The sequence below is a fragment of the Limanda limanda genome, chromosome 21 (assembly GCF_963576545.1).
Source record: "Limanda limanda chromosome 21, fLimLim1.1, whole genome shotgun sequence".
Classification (NCBI taxonomy): Eukaryota; Metazoa; Chordata; class Actinopteri; order Pleuronectiformes; family Pleuronectidae; genus Limanda; species Limanda limanda.
Genome location: NC_083656.1, coordinates 19,167,595 through 19,189,033, shown reverse-complemented (window position 1 = coordinate 19,189,033; position 21,439 = coordinate 19,167,595). Strand labels below are relative to the sequence as shown.

Here is a 21,439-nt window from a genome sequence, read left to right as displayed (position 1 = left end):
TCAATTTACAGTCTCCAATTAATCTAATCCCAAATCTGCATGTCAGCGGACTGTGGGAGGAAGCAGGAGTACCCAGGGAAAACCCACCAGCTCCAAACAGGAAGAAGCCAGCTGGGATTCCAACCGGGAAACATTGTGAGGCAGCTGTGCTCACCACAGCACCACAGTGCCGTTCCATTTGGACAATATTCTAATTGATATGGGCTCTAACTGAACCTGTGTCTCGTTTAATGAGCAAGACTGCATAAAGCAAGATATTCAAGGGGAGAAGTGCATGTGTGTGTGTAAAACAATGGCATAATGCATAATGCTGAACTTCAGGCTTCAAACCTGCTCTAATACGACCTGATATATCATGCCCTTTGTTTTATGCAGTCTATAAAACAGCAATGCCACAGCTGTGTCTTGGAAGCGTAGGTCAGATACGTTGCACCTCTCAGCACCTAAAGTTTTATTATCTCAGCTGCAAGACATTCAGAAAGGACATGTATCATAGTTTCATCTACCGTGGCTTGTCCAGTTAGAATTAAATTAGGACCTGAATCTGACTTCCTTACATTTGATTTACTATGTAAACACTGCTATCATATCTATGCTATAAAAAAATTGTAAATTCCATAAAAACAGAATATTTACCTTTAATATAGAACTGAGCCAAAAAACGGAACCAAAGCAACGCCACACATTGTCATACAGAAACAGCCAATCAGACAGTTCAAACAAGATAGCCACAGTTTACCAATGCACAGCTAGCTGGGGAGATAGCCACGGCTAAAGTGACTTTACACATTTATTATTTTTCCTATAGTGGCTAAAATTGAAAAATATCAATATTGATAAGCAAAGAGAACTGGTGCTTTAGTGATCGAAATAAGACTGCAATGTAACTCATTTGTTGGGGTTAAGCCAAAAGCAGGACTTAAATTGCATTTTTATCAATAGAGGATAAACCTTTAGCAGAGTAGGACTACATGATGAATTATATTACACAACCCTGAGGTATAAAATTATAAGTTAATGTTGGTTAACTGGTCAAAATGGATGAGAAAATGTACAGGACACTATCTATTGATAGAAACTGCCTTTCATAGCCTTTTTCTATAAAAGGTCTCCAAAGGACGCGTGTAATCCATGGCATTGATTTCTTGTGGTGAACCTTTTCGGCCCTATTTTTCACAACAACACAGAACTCTGTGGAGCGTTCAGGTGAGGGATGGCACAGCGGGCGGAGGCAGGACGCAACGTTTGAATTCCGCTGCGGAGCACATTTACCCGTCGTCAACCCTCATCACCAACAGCTCTCGAATCTTGTGATCTTGAAGTCGACAGCTTTTTCCGTGTCTTCGACATAAATGGCGTCCGCTATGACTTAGAAACGTCATCAACGCGACCATGTGCTTGCAGTGAGTTTCTACCAGTGGGCTGGAAGGAGAAACTCCAGAGAATGTCTGCAGCAACCCATGTTTTCACATACAGCCCCTCTGGAGAATTTCAGGAGATTATCCGGATTTCAGTTCATGAAATCAGCATGAGCGTCTGGTAGCTTCGGAGCCAGCACATGACGCCTATTGCAGGCTGTATTCTAGGTAGGACCCTAATTGGTACGGCTTGATTTGTCTTCAAGGCCCAGATCTTTCGCAGTGGTAACTTTTCCTAGACACACAAACACACACACACAAAATAATTTAGGTCATACGACGTGCTTTTTGTCCCAGTGAGGAAGGCAGCTCCACATTCTGCTAATGTGATCAGATATTTTGGTCTCCACAATGTGAGGAACACCTAGACCACACACACACAGCTGGGGCTATTAAATACAGGCAGCAACAGGAGCTTGGTGAGATATAATTGTCTCATAAGTCAGTAAGCACAGCTGTTGGCAAGGTCAAGTTTCATTAATGGACGCACGTCACCACTCGCAGTTTTGCCTCCGTGTCTTTTCCAGTCCGCCGTTCTTCTTTTGTCTTTTTTTTTTGCTATTCTCCCTCTATCTGAGTCTGTCCAGTAACTGTCTGGACCCTGTCACTCCCCTCCATCCTTCCATCTCTCTCCCTCTCTCTCTCTCTTTCTGCATGGCTGGGCTTCCGTATTGCTTGTGCCCTTCAATGAATATTAATGGAAAAGTTTGGATATTATATGAAAATGAACTGTTTATTTACTGAGTCTCACTCTTCTGGCTTTATGGGAAGGTTTAGTGGGTGCTGGCTGAACGCCGCCAGACTCCCAAGTATGAGGATGAAATAGGTTGGGGCTGTGCTAAATAGGATTCAGGTCAGTAAGAGGCTGTGGCCAAATGGATCCGTCATACAGCTTTAACAGAACCTTTCTTTTTTCAAAACAATACTATAGCAAAGCGTGGCATTGTTTGGAACCAGGGGGATGGGGGTTAAAGTGCTGCAAAGTTTGTTTTAGTGGGACTTGTAGTCCTGAATTGGTTTGGCTGGTTCGGTCAAATCATTTAAGGCTGTGTGCTACTCGGGAGGCGGAGGGCAGACTCCAGCCTTGATGGATCGACTGTCAACAGAAAAAGAAGTGCTCGCATTCTTCACAGCAGTAAAGTGGAAAATACTTGCTTTCAAATGACTGCCCTGCTATAAGTAGTAAAATATGAGAAAGTTTCCAAATTTAAAAATGTTTAATTGAGGAAAGGCACAAGAAAATTAAATAAAGGAAGTTATACATTCGTTGGTGAGTGCAGAAGGAAAACAGGAATTCAAGAAAAAACGAGGGAATAATCAAAACAAGGAAACAAGTGTAGTCAATAAGGAAGGAATGGCAGAGGAAAAGGGAGAAAAAGGTTTAAAAATAGAGGAAAAATTGATGAAAAAAAAGAGGAAAGGGACAAAATAAAATAAAAAGGGGAGTAAAAGAAAAAAAAGAAAGAAGAAGGAACGCAGCAGGGGAGACAGAAAGAAATGGATGTAGGATGAACCAAAGGGAGGCATAAAATGGAACGCTGAGAAAAAGGGGGATTTGACGTATTTTCTGCAATTTGGACGACAGGGAGAAGGAGGAAGGTGATAAATGAAGCATAAAGGAAAATAAAGAGAAATGGGAGGACAAAGACATAAAGAAGGATGAGGGGAAGCAAAAAGAGAGACATGTAATGAAAATAAACCAAGAAAAATGTAAGATGCAGTAAACATAGGAAGTGAAGAAGTAGAAAGGAAGGACGACCAATCAGCTGAAGTTTTATGATATTGGGGATATTGGCTGTAAACTCAAATACATTGAAGTTGAATTTGTCATATTTTCCTCTAATTTAAGTTGAGTAGTTGTTTTTCGGAAATGTAACTGTTCAATATCAGCTCCACGTAGGCAAGATGATGATACACGAGTATCATAGATTTAACTTGATTATCATTTAATCAAGGTTAGCTGAAATAACTTCTGAGAGGAGTCTTGAAGAGAGCAGTCTTTTGGTAGATTGATCGCTACATTTTATAGATTTAGGGACAAAAGTAAAAAATTTGCAATAGTTCTTTACTTGTTTCATGCTCTTGGAATTAGGCCTATGTCAAACTGCATTGTCCCTATCAAATAAAGTACACTCAGCTCTCTGTCTAACAACCATTGCAAACGACACCAAGGACGACGCAAGCGTCTTCACCAGTTTCCGACCGATGCAGTTTTCATCTTGCCTGCAGCACCCACTTTGTTCAAATAGCAAATGTACTTGTGCCCATCTAATCACGCATTGTGGTGTGATCAGGCCCATTGTTTGCACATTACCAATCTCTCCAATCTTTAGTTATCATCTAATGTCGAATCAGCCTCTGGGGCCAATGGCCAACATTTTGGGTCTTCCAGTGTAGACAGAGGATATCTGGGCAAAGGTTCTCTTCCATTTGCTGAACTCTTTTTTCAGTCGGTCAAACTAGAAAGCAGAAGGCTTCCAGTCCCAAACTCAAGTCCCTCGCTAGATTCTGCAAATTAGCCTTCAGAATCTATTCATAGGGACTAGCTCATTGCTTTATTGAGGCAGTGGGAAGCATTTGCACAATTGACCAACAAAAACCTGTTCTGAAATTACAGGTGCAGCATTTCACTGTTTATGTTATCGATGCATTGCAGTACTAAGACCGTAATATATACCAACATTACATACAATTTCAAACTGTGTCTATATCTATGAAACTGTAAACTGTATCCTCATTCTCATCCAAATTCAAAATTAAATTATAAATCCACCAAGGTGCAAGTAGACCTGGCTTTGAAAGGGAATGGAAGACGGCATTCTGAATTGTTTATTGCATTTTACACCCATTGAGAGTCTAAGCACAACCCTTTTGTTCATGTTCCAGTGACGACTTCTGTCCACCATTAAACTACAAACAGTGGATTAGGACATGTCCTAAATACTCTTCCACTTTCGACTTCAGACCATGAACTTAGATCGTTAAAAGTGAGTTCTCCGATTCAATTGCCCCGAGGAACAGATTGTCATCTGATAAGTCGGCCTGTGAATTTTTTTTTTCTTTAGAGTTAAGACCTCCACAGAACAGAGATGTTCCAGACAAAACAAAGCAAGGTTTAACACATGAAACTGATTGCTCTCATTAGTTCTCTAAGTGTTAATTGGCCATTGTTATGTCGCCGATTCCACGTTCACATCTCAGCAGTTAATAAGATACACCATACAGTGCCTGCTGAGACTAGCTCTACAAATGTCTCATTAACTGAACATAGTACCTCTGGTAAGCTGGTGATCAGCCAATGTGCCATTACCATCTCTGCCAGTATGGGCAAAGTGTTTTTATGGTTTGCTTGGTTAGTACAGTTCGATTTCTGCTGGGGGAGCATGTTTTCATGGCCATGCTTACATCTAAAGGGTTTACAAGCTCAAGCGCGTAGTGCATGACAGACTTCACACAGGGAGAATTTCTGTGACAGCAGTGCTGGGGGGGGGAGAGTGAATATCGGTCCTTCCGGAGGCGTCAAAAATAATTTAATCAACTCGGACAAAAAATGGAAATTGACCCTAAAAGACAAATCTATACGCATCTGCATCTGGAAAGTCGACCATTGGTGAAATACAGACCCAACCAGTGCTCTCATGGTGCCAGCAATCCAATTACTCTGACAAATGTGCTAAGCTCGGCTCAAAATAAGGACCAGGGAGAGCGACCTTCTGCATTTAAAGGCAAAGAAAAAAATGCTTGCAAGAAAGATTTACAATTGTGTGGCAAAGCCTGAGTAACAGACGTATCCCAAATGCCTTTCCCAACCCCCATTAAATACCAACCAATCTGAAACCTATTCTCTAAATAACAACCAACTTGATGTCACCATGCTACTTCAGTGCATGTCTAAATGTTCCAATCTCTATCCCTAACCTGATCACCCCGATAACTTGTGTGCATTTGAACACAAAGTGACAAAATAGCAAAACACAATTCAATACAAATTGTCATTCTGAAGCCATAAAATTGATACAATCGAATTTCACTAGACATCTTGACTCCTTGTCTGTGTTTGCTAAGAAAAAGTGCTACTATTTTTAATTTCATTCAAAGGCCTCTGAGAGATGTCACACTTTTGATAAAGAGGCCACGAGCTTAAAATTGAATGTCGACAATTTAATATTCTGGGCATTGACTAAAGAGGAGGGTACAGAGGTGCATCAGACGCCCCAGAGATAAATTCAGAGAATGAAGCATCATCACCGACAAAGTCTAATCCATCAGCTTCTGTGTGTTGGTTTACAGCTTCATGCACACAGCTCATGTCACACTCTCTTTTCTGCGTTGTTTATTTGTGAACTGTTTTTCTCACACAGCGATACAAGGGGGTAGATTCCTACTAGATAGTCAGATAAAGTTCCGCCAATGCACCTTCACATTTTTCAAACTGGCAGCCTTGCATCAGTCCCTCTGGCCTGCACCCTTCATGTGACTCGCACGGATTCGTCCTTTAAGTGCAGATAGTTATCACACGTCTCTTTTATACGGTCTTTGCATTTCTATCCAGTTTTCAAGCGTAGGAAATCATTTCCCTTATCAGTACGCAGCATACACTCAGCTGACACAGTAGTTAATTGATAGTTTAAATGTCATGTTTTTGTATTTACCTTGCCTCTACTGTTTATCTGGGACCCTATAGAGTAGAAAATGGTGATCCATCAACTCCCTCTCCATCCCACCTCCTGCCGCGTCTCGTCTGCATTTCCCATTATAGATCGGAGGCATTTCCTTTCTGCTGATGTCAGGAAGTGTGTTGTGGGATCAGGATCAGCTTTGCTCTTCAGTCTCTGTCTCTTTGTTTTGATGAACCACAGGAAGTGATTATGTCTCATCTATTGGCTAGAAGTTGCTACAGCTTCCTCCTGCAGCAATGACAGGATTATATGTGATATAATGCTTTCACATGGCAAATACGGAGGATGGAATGTACCATTATAGACTTTTGTTTTGGATTAACAAGTAAATTAATAATTTGATTCATTTTAAGAAAGGATCATGAAAAATTAGTTTAATTTAACTGGATGAACTAAGTAGCACTAAAGGCTCTATTATAGGGACATTGAAGAGAGGTTGAATACATTATTAATAAAAGCAGTGCTAGGTCAGTCATTTGGGTCAGTAATAATTACCTCCTCTCTTCCATTTTAAAAGCAGCAATAGAGGTATGAGATCTGAGACAACCTTTGCATCTTTAAAAAAACAGATACAAAATAGGATTTAGATAAAAGGGAGGTTTGGTTAATTTAAAATCCTGGTGTCTCGTGATGATTTACAACATTAATAAAGATGTCCCCTGGTATGCTGGCTGTTTAATGTAAGCAGGGTTTGGGTTATGGATGTTATTCTGTCCTGCTGGATTTATGCAGACTCTTTGTGGCCCAACCTTTTCCCCTTTTGCTTTAGGCATGAGATCTGAGCAGATTTTTAATTATGGGTAAGTTGATGAATGATGTTGTGCTATTAGAGCTTATTGGATATGCTTTTATGAGTATACGTGTATGGGTGGAAATAATAATCACATGCGACTGTTCAAAACCAGGGAGTTAGCAGCAGCTAGGCAGCCATTAGCCAGGAAACACACAAAGTTGTGTCTCCATATTCAAAAACACCGTGGATGGAGTGAAGAACAAACAAAAAGCGCGGACACTCATTAGCACAGCTTCACAGATGGCTGCCATCTTTTTAGTTTTATTTTTGATCTGTCCCTTTTTATTTTATTGTCTTTTGGACTCGTGCAGACGGGAGGAGAAGGTGACAGAGCGATCAGATCTATATCTAAATGTGGACACGTTTTAATAGCAGGTGTAAAATGAATCACTGAGCATTATTCATAGTTATTTCCTGACTTATCCTGTGGCTGTGTATGGAGATTTAAATAATTAATGAAACCCTGTTGCTGTGCCACCCATGTGTAAAATTATCCACAGCCTCTCTCTCAAATCAGAGACTGTTTTATTATTTTGTAACACATTTTATATCTGCTGCAGTGTGAGGAACATAGTTGTTAAATCAACTGCACTGTAAACCTTCTACAATTTGTTGTTGTAGGCCGCTCACTCATCACACAGAATGGCAGTGTTTGTTTCCGCAAAATTGGAGTTTGATAACAAAAAAAAAGAAATTAAATTGGAACTCTTGGTAATTTCTTGTGTAAATTTCTTGTGTAAAAATGTAAAAGATTAAATTGAACAATTATTTGTTTTAATTATTTCTGCACTACGTAGGTTGCTGACCATCAGAACCAGTAGACAAATTTATAATGTGACAATTTATTATGAAATAATCAAATGTTACATTATAAATGCAAAGCAACATATAATGCAATATATGCATTATCAATTAACTACTGTGTCAGGTGAGTGTATGCTACGTCCTGATAAGGGAAATGATATGTGCAAAGTGCAGCTACCCCCCAACTAGCAAATATATACATAATTAAATAAAGAATAGAATAATGTAAATGGGAAGGAAATAGAAAGAGAACACATCTTACAATAGAGAACATTTATATATCTGTTAATTATGGAAAACAAAAAGAGAGAATCAAAATTAATTAGACACCATGAATTAATTTAGATGACAATTTTCTTTTTAAATGGACCATTTGCATGATTCAAATGCAAATGTATTTATTGAATTCATAGAGGCAGAAATGTGTCAAATTAATAAGTTACTATAATCATTTGGTTAAAAACTGAAACAGATATGGGCATACACCCTCACAAAGATTGATACAACCCTCAGTTATAATAATGCTCTCCTTTTTAATATGGCCGGACTATATTTTGCATTCATTTTCTTCCTTATTCGCTTCATCTTGAATGGGTAATATATATTCTATATAAAGTTGTAATGGTGTTTGCTCTGTGGTTGCTGTACCAGCTCAGCTTTCCTACAGGGATCACACAACAATAAGTTGACCTCATGGGATTAAACAATGTTGTATCTCAGCAGCTATTTCTCCAGAACGAACAGTTTTAACATTCACGCTTACTAGAGTGAAATGATGGGGAGTGTGGACCGCGCAATCTATACGGGGGGGGGGGGGGATATTCCGTTTTTTGTCTGGGACAGCAGCTGTGTTATTGCAGCCTCCCTCTATTACAGTGCACATGTGCAGCATGTGACTAAGAGAGAAAACTGAATCTGTATTGTTATTGTCAGTAAGTCTTAAGAGGATCATGTCCCAGAACTCCAAATCTCCTTTATATTATTACTTACAGTAGCTCGGATCCCAAGGGCTCTCACTTACACACACTACCACTCCCACTCCTGTACACAGACACACAGGGTAACAATGCACACTGTTGTTCTGTCTGACCGCTCATTATTTCTTCTTGGTTCTCAGCTTCTATCTCATAAAACATGGTGAAAATGCTCTGAGGTTGATGAAGTGGTGAACCAACATCTCAGTGTGTACTGATTGCTATTAGGTATTTTTATCTTCCTTGTCACACTTATCACACTTGTCATAGCCCACTGTATTTAATTAGCTGCTACAATGTTCAATCACTGACACTGACACATATCTGGGTCTTAAAAATAGAATAGAATAGAAAATACTTCATCGTGTAACTTTGTCTTGGCGGATATTTGTCTTTGCTTACATGTGCTAAAAGTGCTTTAAAAATGTACATTCAAAACACATCCAAACAGACATATTTAAAAGAAAATATGAGCTCTCAAACACATGCGTCTCTCTTGATGCTTGATGCTGGTGTGACTTTGGTTGTTGGGGTGATCCAGGATAGGACATTGGGCAAATAAAATGTAAAGATTACTTAAAAGTACCAGATGGAGGGAATGACTGCCTCACAAAAGTGAAGCCAAAGTGCCTCCATGGCCACTTGGTGGCTGGCTGCAGTATCGCTAATATCACAGTACATGGGACGTACACCAAATAAGTCAAAGAACACGTTCAAAAGAAAATTCAGAAAAATGCCTTTCGTCATTTCATTTAGTTCTAATCACACTAATCTGGTCAAAGTGTTAATTTTTACATAGGAACAGGACTTTACTCAAACAATACTGGTATAAAGATATGAACTGAATTAACTTAAACCCAACAAAATGAAAAAGAGGGAGACATATGTGGAGACAATAACCTAGGGCCAGAAATCTCAACCCCAGACATAGAAACACCCCCAGAGCATTTCTACATATCCCTACCTCAGTTGTGCAGCTGTGGATACGGCCGTCACTTCAAGATCTGGCATTTCAACATTCACTGGCAAACTCTCCCATCCTACTCTGAATTCACAAGTGATTGGTCTAAATGGTTGTCAGTCAATCAGTGTGTAGTTGTCGAGGCTGTATGTCGCTGGCGCCTCTTTCTTACAGAGCCTGACATCACTCTAACAGTTAACTGTCACTGAAGCCACAATCAGTGTCCTGGTGGCTCAGTCCTTCTTCTCTAAGGTACCTGGCATTCATGATGTTGAAAGGTGGACTCGGTGTTGATATTATTGTCACCCATCCTGATGAAAACAACTGTGGTGCATGCATAAGCACATGCATGTGCACCTGCAGTTCCCTTAGGGGTTCTGGTAAAGAATTTGAAAATCTGGTCACCTTATTTATAAAAGAAAACAGAGTGTGAACAATCTGGATTTACCTGGGGTGTTTTAAGTAATACATCCCCATCTAAATGAAGGTTTTTAATCAACTTTCAGAGCTTGCTCTGCTTAAGACTCAGAAACATTCCATTTCATTTGAAAAATGTAATTGTTCAACACATGGATACATGAAAAAAGTCCCATTATATTGGGAATTGCAAGTTTGATCATTAACTAGCTTCTACAAAAAGAGGAAGAATACAAATTTCAGCGTCCCCAATGATTAATTTACAGCTTTAGCCCATGGTAAAAATCCATTCAAATCTGACTTGTGCTTTATGTGAAATTGGAGAGTATGTGTGAGCCGTGAAGCTTCTCTGTTGTGTCCAGTGACTGGAGATAAACTTCTGAAGTTAACTAATGAGCTCCGAACCATGGACTGATTGCTCAATAAACCACATATTGATGTTCAATATAGGAGACGCTGGGTGGATGCAACATCCTTGGAGTTGATTAAAAGACACACGTAATGTAACTAAATACTTCTTGCTGTTGAGTACCACTTTCATTTTTAGTAGGGTCCTTTATGACGTAAATGTAACCCACCTATGTCCGATTGCCTAGGAACAGACCCCACTATGCACATGTCTGCATGCAGCCCCAAATGTTTGACCTCTCTGACAGTATGTATCCAATGTGCATATTCCAGGTACAATATATAGTACCCACATTTGTACAACCCATCTTTTAAGCAATTTAAGTACAGATAACCAGGACTAGAACAAGTATGCAACTATCCGTGGACATGGAAAGTATGGTCAACTCACAACTCTAAATCAAAGCTTAGTTCACTGGTTACCAAGACTTCTTCTACTGGGCAAAGGATTTGCTTTTATAAATTATGGTGTAACTTATCTTCATTTTTCAATTCAAAATCCACTCTGGTGCCTCACAGGGTAAAGGCAGATTTCAATATAGAATTGAATCAAGCTTTCCCAGTAAAGGTATGAAGCAGAAGCGTTGTGTTTGAACAGACAGGAAAGAGGGTTTGTAGAAATATAAAGAACATTTTTAAGTTTGTTGAAAAAACACTTCTATTAATCCCACCCCGGAGACATAGAGGCTCCTCTCATCTCCTTTCATGATGATTATTACGCCAAAGAATTTGTGCATTGCCAAGGTGTCTATCAGAATGCACGTTGAAATTTCAACATGAAATTAAATTCTTTCATCCAAAAGAGATAACAAATTTGTTAGAAAAGCACCTTTTCTGGTATGGAGTGATTCTGCTTTTGTTTTTAAGTCTTCCTTTTCTCTTTTTTTTTTATTGGTTTCATGCAGGATAAAAGTGGTGTTTACTAGGGATGAGCGAGTACAGCATTATCTGTATCTGTATCTGTTAACCATATGAATTATCCGTATCCGTACTCGGAGTGGGCGGGGCCTAACCCGGAAGTGGGTGTGATTTAACCCGGAAGTGGGCTGGTTCAACATAACTTTCTTTTTAACTTTGACATTTTTTTAGGATTTTTTTATTTTTATTTTTTTAAATTTATTTCCACACCAGGTGTGTGTGTGTGTGTGTGTGTGTGTGTGTGTGTGTGTGTGAGTGAGATGCGAGGGACGTTCACTGTCTCCCGGAGAAATGAACACTCTGTGTTTTTAGTATAGAAAGACGTGAATTATATTCGTTCACAAGTCATACAGACTGGTTTTGTTATTTTCACTTTACATTAACACTTAAAGTTTAGTGCAGTGTAATTGTTTGCCGTGATAATTAAATGCCAGTGTGATAATAGATGACAATTTCAAACCATACAAACTGTCATGTTGTACTGTATTTAATAGAGGTTTACTTTACTGTAAAGTAAGTGTAAATGTAAAGTGAAAATAACAAAACCAGTCATTATGACTTGTGAACAAATATAATTCACGTCTTTCTATACTAAAAACACAGAGTGTTAATTTCTCCGGGAGACAGTGAACGTCCCTAGCATCTCCAGCGCTCCTCTACTGAGCCAATGCAGGTCTCGTGAAAATTTTTCCAAAGACTCGTACCCGAAGACCCAGTCGGGAAATGAACGAATATTTTCTGCTTCCTTGACTGAGCCTATGGAACAGTCCCGATGCGCAGTGAACCTGAGTGACTGAGAGACAGAGAGCTGTTCTGTGAGTGAGTGAGCAGAGCCGTGTGTGACGGGAGGAGCGCTGTGTGAGGATTTTCATTCAGTCCGAGCACAGATAATGACTCCGATTACTCGTATTATACTCGTAATCGGCAAAAGTGCTTTATCCGTACCGGATACTCATTTCAGCCGAGTATCCGGCTCATCTCTAGTGTTAACCTAAAGTTAATTTATGAAACAATTATCATAATGACAAATGAACTGACAACAGTGTTATTATTTTCCCCATGAAAGGCCAACTACCATTTTCCTACCTTTTCAGCTTGTGCTGATGAAGATTGCCCTTAGAGAAAATAGCCTTTTCTGGATCGTGTTCAACTGGCCCACCCCTCTGAAATTGAACCTGCTCTCCAGCGTTACTGCAGCAAGGCTGTTTGGAAAAGGAGGGGCGTTGTGTTGTTCAGCCACCTCGGCTTCCATAAAAGACAAGCAAGCTGGGTAACCTCCAGACCCTCGATTAAGCTGCGCTTTGCGTGTTTGCTGAATGAACAAGGAAAAAAAAAAAAATTGAGGTGTAAAAAGTAATATCCTGAAGGCTCAGTGGGTAATTCTCGATCACAACTCTCTCTTTGTATTGAGACCTTTGCTCACCTCAATTATACTGTACCACCTTGCTCTAATCAGGGACTTTCTTCCACAGCTCACATGACAGCAGGCATTTCCATGCTAATGTCTCGGGAGGCATTGCATCACGAGGGAGTGTCAATGTATGTGTGTGTGTGTGTGTGTGTGTGTGTGTGTGTGTGTGTGCGTGCTCAGCTGGACAGAAATGAGAGGTTGCATTCTAATGGGAGGCCTTTGCTCCAAGGCCATCTCAGGAGACTTTATTTGCCCGAGCCCTCTCGCTGAGAAGGTTAGCAGGGTGTCTTGAAATGATGAGGGTGGGAAAAAAAGAGTGTTTTAGTTGGAGAGCTTCGAAACTTGGCAGGAGTTTTTTTTTTTTTTTTTTTGCTTTCTTGTCTGAATTTCAGTTCCAAGTGATTGATGTGTCTCTGTCTCTTCTCCTCACAGCACAGCCGAGTACACCGAAGATTCACGAAGGATGGTGGGCGTACAAGGAGGTGGTGCAGGGGAGCTTTGTTCCAGGTAGGCCTCAAACAGTGTGCGACACAAGTTTCCCCACATATTACTCATTTCCCTGCATGCACTTTAAACACACTTGATGTGCGCTTGATGCAGAAGTCAGAGCTTATAACATATTTAGGATAACAAAAGGCCACCTTGCCATTGGCAATAGTTTTATTTTCTCATTCACACAAGACCTCTCTGTCCTTCCCACACAGCTTATGCGTTTTCGCTGATTGATTGACGGCTTCTCACTGTTCCTTCCACCCTCTCCATCTTGTTGTGCATCTGCGTGTCAGCCCAATTATTTTCCAGAGATTGTGTTTTTCTGCTGAGCTGAGGTGCTTTTGGTGGCTGTGTGTGAGACTGTGAAATAAAGTTAATATCTTTCCTTATGAGGACCAAACGTCTGTGTGCGGAGAGAACAATTGCGATTATTCACATTTAGGACACTTTGTGAGTACTCACTGATGCAAATGTTAAGTTTGGGTTTAGTTAGCAAGGACATTTCATATGGTGGAAGTTAAGGTACTAAGTGGTAAAGGCTCAAAACTCATGAAGTCTCACCAGAACCATTAGATTAAAACTTTTCTCCTGCTGTCACTACAACTGCAAAAGTTGTGAACTTGCACATGAAGGACCATTGCTTTCAATGAACCCTCCTCAATTATTGTAATGTTAGCAGAGATAAGCTGCGAGATCTCCCAGACGCATCTCTCCAGAGGAGACTCTCTCTTTACTGCGGCAACAGTTATAACAAACTACTGTAATAACAGTCTGTGCCATGTAAAATATGGAAGGACATTTCAGAGAAGATGGAGATAACGGGTTAGAAAATGTAATTTGATTGTTGGCATTCTGACACATTCCAGTTGCTCCAGCTGCTTAATAGGTTTAGTACTCTTTAAGCAGCGCTCCTCATCCTGTCCTCCGCTGCTTACAAACTATGCATGCTTGCACATTAAGTGTGACAGACCGGCCCGGGATCCCTAGGAATTATGAACGTATGTTCATCGTAAATGCAGCAAGTCATTTTCCTCTTTATGTAGCAAGGCATAAAGCCAGGGTGTGGAGGTCAGGGTGGTAGATGGATGTGTATCGTGCTGCAGTTTGCATTAATGGTGGCCTTCATACTATTATTTACTTATCGTAAGCATTCATGTCTGGTGACAGGGTTTAAAAAGGTAGGTTGATGAGATTCAGCGCTCACAGATAAATCAAGCTCTGTAGTTGGATTAAGTCCGGAAAACAACAAGCAAACCAGATGAATCTGTTGCTTCTCAGTTGCATAAACTTTAGATCATATAAACATGAAACTGGCACATTGAGAATTGCTTAAAATCCAAATAGGAGGAGCATCTAGGATCACAACAGAGACTGTATATGAAGATGGACGACTAGAAATGAAGGCTAGGAAGCCAGAAATGACAACAAATTAAGCCAAAATATCCTGGATACAAACACACGTATAGCGATTGGAGGATGGAACCGTGGTAGTTTGGACTTTTTTTGTCCCATGTCCCACCTGCTAATGCAGAGGAGGCAGGTTAAGGATGTTAACTGCAGCCAACCATCGGGGGGGAAATCCAGATGACTTTGCTTGACTTTTGTGGAGCAATCATATCGTCAATCTTCATTTACAGTCTGGGGTTTGGATTTAAATGAATCAACAACAGTCAACTACATTTCAGGTAAGGCATTCGCTTAACAAATATACAATCGATGAAAAAACAATCTAATCCTTTCTCTCTGAGCATTAACATTTCTTTTATTTGGATATGTGGACTCTACTGGATTAAAACTCCAGAATTAATTCCTAATTATATGCTAGTTATACAATACGGGGGAGTGTGGTGATCATGCATAGGGAGCAACAAGGTGGGGTGAGAAACCAGCAGCCATTACAGCTGAGTGTAAACCCTGAGTCCTTTCAATTCAACTACACAAGGGCCTTTTTATATGATGAGTCATTTACATTATCCTCACTAAATAACACAGTAACAAATTTTTTTTTTTATCAAAACATATATTGAAATAAATACCCAGGTTTTCTGGAGCCAGCAAAGCCAGTCTGTAAATGGACTGCATGTAGCACTGTGTGGTCATTCAAACCAGTTTACACTACAATTCACATTCACGCACAAATTCAAAGTAGTACTTTCCTATTTCCTGTCACACATTCATTCTCTGATGGCCTGGAGGAGCCAGGGATCTAACCGCCGACCTTTATGTTGGTCGACCTACTCTACCGCTTGATCCACAGCCGCCTGCCTGGCTTTACATTGGCTCGTACATTAAGTCATGACTCCTCCCCCAATTTAGACTGGGTATCTTAACAGGTTTGAATTTGTTTGTATTGACACATTTTTTTAAGTTGGTCTAGTTTTGTTGAGAATTAACCTTGGCATATTGTGCTGAAAGCTGCTGTTAGGGATTGGGCCTTTTAGGAAATAAAAGCAGACCATAGATGCATGATTACACACCAAGGTATTGTGGTGTGTGCACTGTAAGTAAAAGCATCTGTTTCCCAAAGCAAATGCAACAACTTTCCCAGTGCATACGGGCATACATAAATAAGTGCCCGTTTGTCCTTCCCTCTGGCACCAACCACTTGGCGGTTTGCTGCCCCGTTTAAATCTCAGCTATCTCTTCGAGCAGTTCTCCACGGCACACTTGCTTTACTAACCACCGTACAACAGCTGGAGCTGGTAAACCCTATTCATGATCCTCCTGTGGCCGTGCAGAGAATTCCCACCTTATTCTGCAGCCGGCAGGATTCCATGGCTGCGGCATAATAGAGCAAGGAAGGAGTTTCACTGCAAATGAACCTAGTATAATATCATTCTAATAAGAAATATGCTCCATCAGTATTATTTCTCTCTTAGTCTACATGGACAGTGAGTGGTGATAGAAGATGTCAGTGAAAATGTATCAGTTTGTGAATTTAAACTGACATGCACATGGGGCTACAGAAAAGTGTTATGACGTTTGCTCATTTTTAAAGAAGCACTTCTCTACTTCCCCGACTATTTCATATATTGCTTATTTATGAGATTATCAGTGTAACAACTCCGGGGACGTCGCTACAATCTAGGTTTTGAATATTGTGTCATCAGACTGTTATGGTGGCTCATATCAAAATTCAGGACCTGTTTGATTGGCAGCCAAAGTAATATTGTAGAAATTGAAATGAAAATGAAACTTCTTCCTCACCAGGAAAAGCAATAATATAACTCTCCGCTCAGCTTTGGTACCAATGGCTGATTTGGCATCTGAGAGACGTCTCTCAGTGGAGGTCAAAAAGCGTGGTCCAGCATCTTAGAACATTTGCGCTCCAAGGTTAGCCAAGCAAATGTAATCATATTCTCAGGCTCGCTGAACCATTCAATCCAGTGCTGGGTCCAGAATAATTAAGTTATTTTAATATGTTTTAATTATGGGGTTTGCAAGTAAACCAACATTTACAGAATGTTATTTAGTCAAAAACTAAAATTCAAAGTAGAGTCAGTCGAAACAGCAATACAAAAATAAATGTAAAAGTATATAAATACATGCTAAAAACTAAAAACAATTAAATAACTGCAGCAAATCGCACAAAATAAGACCAAATAAACAAGTAAACTTTATTTCAAAGCAATAGTGTACAGGTTTTCTACATCAGTATTTCCGTTCTCAACATGCATCCATCCGGCTTAACAGTCATGTTTACAGATACAGACTTCTTACATATCAATAAAACATTAAACGTGCATCATTTTGAAAGTGCAAGATAATGGAGTCACTTTACAAAGCAGAACACAACCCATTCTATCCATATTATTTATTTAAAGACCCTTTGAGTGTATGTCAGATGTTTTCAAGTTGATGCAATCTGAAAGAAAATGGGAGGGAGTGGGGGGGCAGACGACCCTTACCCTATTAAGGCCCTGTTCCATTTCCTTCCTTGGCCCTACCCCTCGATATAAAGAGTCCTTCACTAAGTGTCCCCCGCCACACTGAGCCACAAGGGGCCGGGCAAGAAAATCTTCTCCTAGGAATTAGGACACCAGTCGCTACGTCATCATGGCGAACCAACGATGTTACAGTGACAAACAATATCGACTAACCTTATTATATTAACAAAAATATTCATCCATTAATCAATACATAGTCATTTAGCGTGTTACCATAGGTTATTTCAATGTAACTTTAGTCCTGTCCATAGGAGCTTCTGCCCTGCACTGAAAACGTTGGTTAAAAGGTTACTCTTTACTCTCACTCATAATGTGTACATGCTTTATTTGACGGTTTGAATACTGATTTTCCTGAAACACTTGCCAATGGGGGGTATTTTGTAAGATTTCATACTTACATTTATGAGTATTTTACCTGCAGCGGTCATGATGTTGATTTGACTCCCCTTCATTTGTAGGGGAGGCATTAGATACACAACCGTGGAAGGAGGTGTTTGAAGGGCTAGATGGCCACCATCCCTACTTCACATGGCCAAATGGGACAACACTTTCCATTCACACACACTCTCATACATTGTATCTATGGACAGCTCATTTTTTTCTATAAGGGGCAATTTAGGGTTCAATATCTTGCCAAAGGACTCTTTGGCACACTGATGGGGAACATTAGGATTGAACTGCTGACCTTCTGTTGGGAGAACGACCGCTCTACCACCTCAGCCACAGCCGCTGTCCAAGATGGGACATGAACCAAGAAAAAAACAATCACATCTTGGTGTGGAGGTTGGGCAATTTGGTGCAAATCCAAATAAAAGTCATTTAAATATGGTTTCATCAGGGGACTGTTGGGCCTTGACAGAGGTGTGTGCTCTCAGAGTGCCGTTTAAATAGTCTTAAGCCCTATTATTGAATTTACACTGTACAAGTCCCAATTTAACACAAACAGTTTAACCACCTCTTCCAATTGGTCTCTGGATATGTCTCCCCAATCCCTCTTCTCATGAGGATTTCACATCGTTCAGAGAATAGGTTTGTATAGAGGAAATTTGTCTATAGACTTTCAGGGTACTTTTTAAATTGGAAAAAAGAGTAAGAAATAAAATATAATTAGTTTGAATAAATCAGTAAACGTATTTCCTTTATTAATTGGTACGAGTCAATGTTTACTTAAAGAAATAAGTCAGAAGCTGCTCACTTATAATGTATAACAGAGTTAATGCATATGAATATAGTATCTCAGGTAATATAATGCATATGCATTTACCCAGATAAATGTCTTAACTGCAAAGGAAGTAGAAGAGTAAATTTTCTCGGTTCCTTCAAATTAGTGTTCTGTGTGAAACCAAACAATCACAATTTTATCTGATCCATGAATTCTCCAAACTGATTATTGTCTGTCCTGAAAATGGATCCACTCCTGAATAGCTTGGATCACAACTCTGTGCTGCTTTTGTGGTTTAATGCTGCATTTATTGAGCGTTAAACAAACTTGAGACTTCCCAACCACTTCTTCTCGAGTTGTCTTGAGAGAAAACTTTCCAGCAGAAAGACCAAGTGTGCATGGAACGTTTGTCATAAAATCATCAGAGCTCAGGGTGTGGTAATTGGCTCCCCGGTATATTTCATCACCTTGACCACAACGTAGTCATCTGTGAGCACTCAGTGGGACATTTTCACTGATTTAGACCAAGTTTATTTTGTTAATGCTGCAGTTAAAGAGTCAAAATTATGTTCAAATATTCCTTCCACAATAACACCATACACTGACTTCTTTTCTTTCATAATTATATAATATGTTGGAGGGGATCAAGCAAAATTTAACTGGAAAACATCATCAGCTTTTATACTGTGCATTCTCCCCTAATTTCTACTCTGAAAGGCACATTAACTTTTCTTTGTGTAACCTTGGAGTAAAAGTTTATCGACATGCACATTGGTTCTGTTGGAGCAGATGAATGATGCCAAAGGTCACCCAGCATGACTGTGTATTTTAAAAGCCACACTTAGACAGTAAGTAGAGCAGAAACACATAGAGGTGACTTGGGAGTCTTCAGTTAAGGCAAGAGAGTCTCCTCACAGAATCCATTGTTTGAACAGTAAACAAGACATCTGAAATGTCCAAACCCCAAATTTACCCTTTATTGTCTTTCTTTGATTAGAGATGGTCAAAATGGTGGCTGTCTGACAAAGAAATTCATGACAGCTGAACTGTTTATTTTTATGAACAAGAAAACATTTCAATTAACCTTCAACATTTGATAAATGCCTTTATACCCTTTTCTTTTTCTTTTTATGGTAGTGAGCCAGTTAATTATTGCTATTTTTGTCCCTCGTTTAAATCGGTGGCAGGGGGCTCATGTGAAGCAGAGAGGCATGGGCGAGATTGATTTAAAGAGGGAAGGCCTCTGCGTGCCTCAGGCTGTGTAAATGTTCTTTTCTTGAAAAAATGCTATTGTCTCTATTTCTGAATGTTTGGCTACTGCAGAGGGTGATGTGTGCATTGAAAGAAGTGGGTCTGAATGTATTTAGATGACATGAAATGAGCTGAGAGAAATGCTGATGCTGAAAATGTACCTGGCTGTGATATAATACCCGTTCCTTTAACCACCCTCCTGTCTTTTGCAGGTCTTCATAAAGTTGAAATCTGAACTCGTTCACTGTTAGTCTAAGTTTGTACACATACCGATCTGTGTCCTCTGCAGAGAAAAGTTCCTTCTTACTATCTTTCAAATCTGCTATGACACTGGCTCTCTGCCAAGGTATGAGCACATTTCTCTTTTAAAGGGAACATCAATCTGATTGGTATATTGCAGTTTTTTTTTTATTGCGGCTGTATTCTCTGGTCAAGTTACTGCAGCAGTTATGAGCTTTTATCGGGTCAAGCTCCGATTGGCGGGGATGTAAACATGACACCTGTCACCTGCCCGCCATCTAGCTGGTGGTGATAAACTGGAAACACCCCAACAACACCTTATTTATATCCACTCTACGGGCTTCACACAAGTTTACCAACCGAAGCCTCCCACACATTTCTCTCTGCTTCTCTCGGTGTGTTTCGTGACATTTTTCACTGCAACACCCATGGAGACAAAAACTTGCTGCAATGTGGAAATGTGGCTGGTGGGAGGGCTCAAGTTATAGATACATTAGTTTATGATTGAAATGTATTCACTTACATGGATCTATCGTGACTTTTGCTCGGCCCAAAAGCTGTGACACAACGTAAGACAGTTACTAAGGTGGGAGAGACCAAGTACATTTGCATTAAGTTAGTCTGAATCAGGGTTCAAATGTAATTCTCTGTTTTCATTCAGGTCAATCTGAAGAATAGGCAAGTATTCCTCAATCAGGCCTTTGTCGTAACAGTAGCAGTACATTTTACACTGAGTCAGTGTGATTTCAATGCTCTTACTTTAGTTGGGCTCAATTTAAGATAAAGGAGTCCTACTTTATTTCAAAATAATTTCATCTACTTTGTTTATTATTAATTTAGTTGTCAGTTAATGGCGTTTGACACCTGGTTTCTTTGAGCCTTGTGGCTTTGTTCCTTACAATGTTCCTCAAACAGCCTGAAATTACAGAATATCATAATTCAGATGTGAGACAAAGGAAACATCAAGCAACTGTTGTGTATTCGGACTATTTGTGGGTTTCAAAGAAAAGGAGTAAATCTTAGTTGGGAGTTGAGAGTGCGGTGGATGTAGAAAATGTCTCCACCCATGAGTGACATCCTGCTGTACGCACGGTATCCTGGAAGATCCCTTTCGCTTTCCCACATTTTCAAAAACAAGTCAACCTGAACTGATCCAAAGTGTTTCCTGTTCCATTTGTGGATACCTCAGCACTAAGCTAGAAAGAAGAAAAAAAAGAAGACTGGGATGGTACCACTGTGTACCAAAGTGGAAAAATACTGCGGCAGCATATCAGTGCAGGATGTAATCTTTCACCATGATAGGTAGGAGAAATTTCTCCTCCAACTGTTGTCTCCAGTGGAGCCAAATCTGTTTAGTTAGATACTCGAGGCCCATCAAACAGCCTCTGGTGTGCAGTGTTGGCTGTCAGAAACCATCCTCTGCACTCTGAATGCAATGATCCCACCACCGAGAGGCTTTTCCTCGTCAGACCTGCCCCCACGCTACAGTGGCTCCCTCACTTTTCAGAATCTTATTTCCACCTACAGCACAGGGGCCACCTTGGGTACACTCAAAACAAGCTGG

At 40.0% G+C, this 21,439-nt stretch overlaps 1 protein-coding gene across 1 annotated transcript in view; it reads left to right on the top strand.

Annotated features, from left to right (window-relative positions):
* Positions 1–21,439, top strand: part of ca10a (carbonic anhydrase Xa) — a 288,939-nt gene that overhangs the window by 17,857 nt on the left and 249,643 nt on the right. The window contains exon 2 of the mRNA XM_061094461.1: positions 13,216–13,290. Coding sequence (XP_060950444.1) covers positions 13,216–13,290 — 75 coding nt within the window. The remainder of the gene's footprint in view (positions 1–13,215; positions 13,291–21,439) is intronic.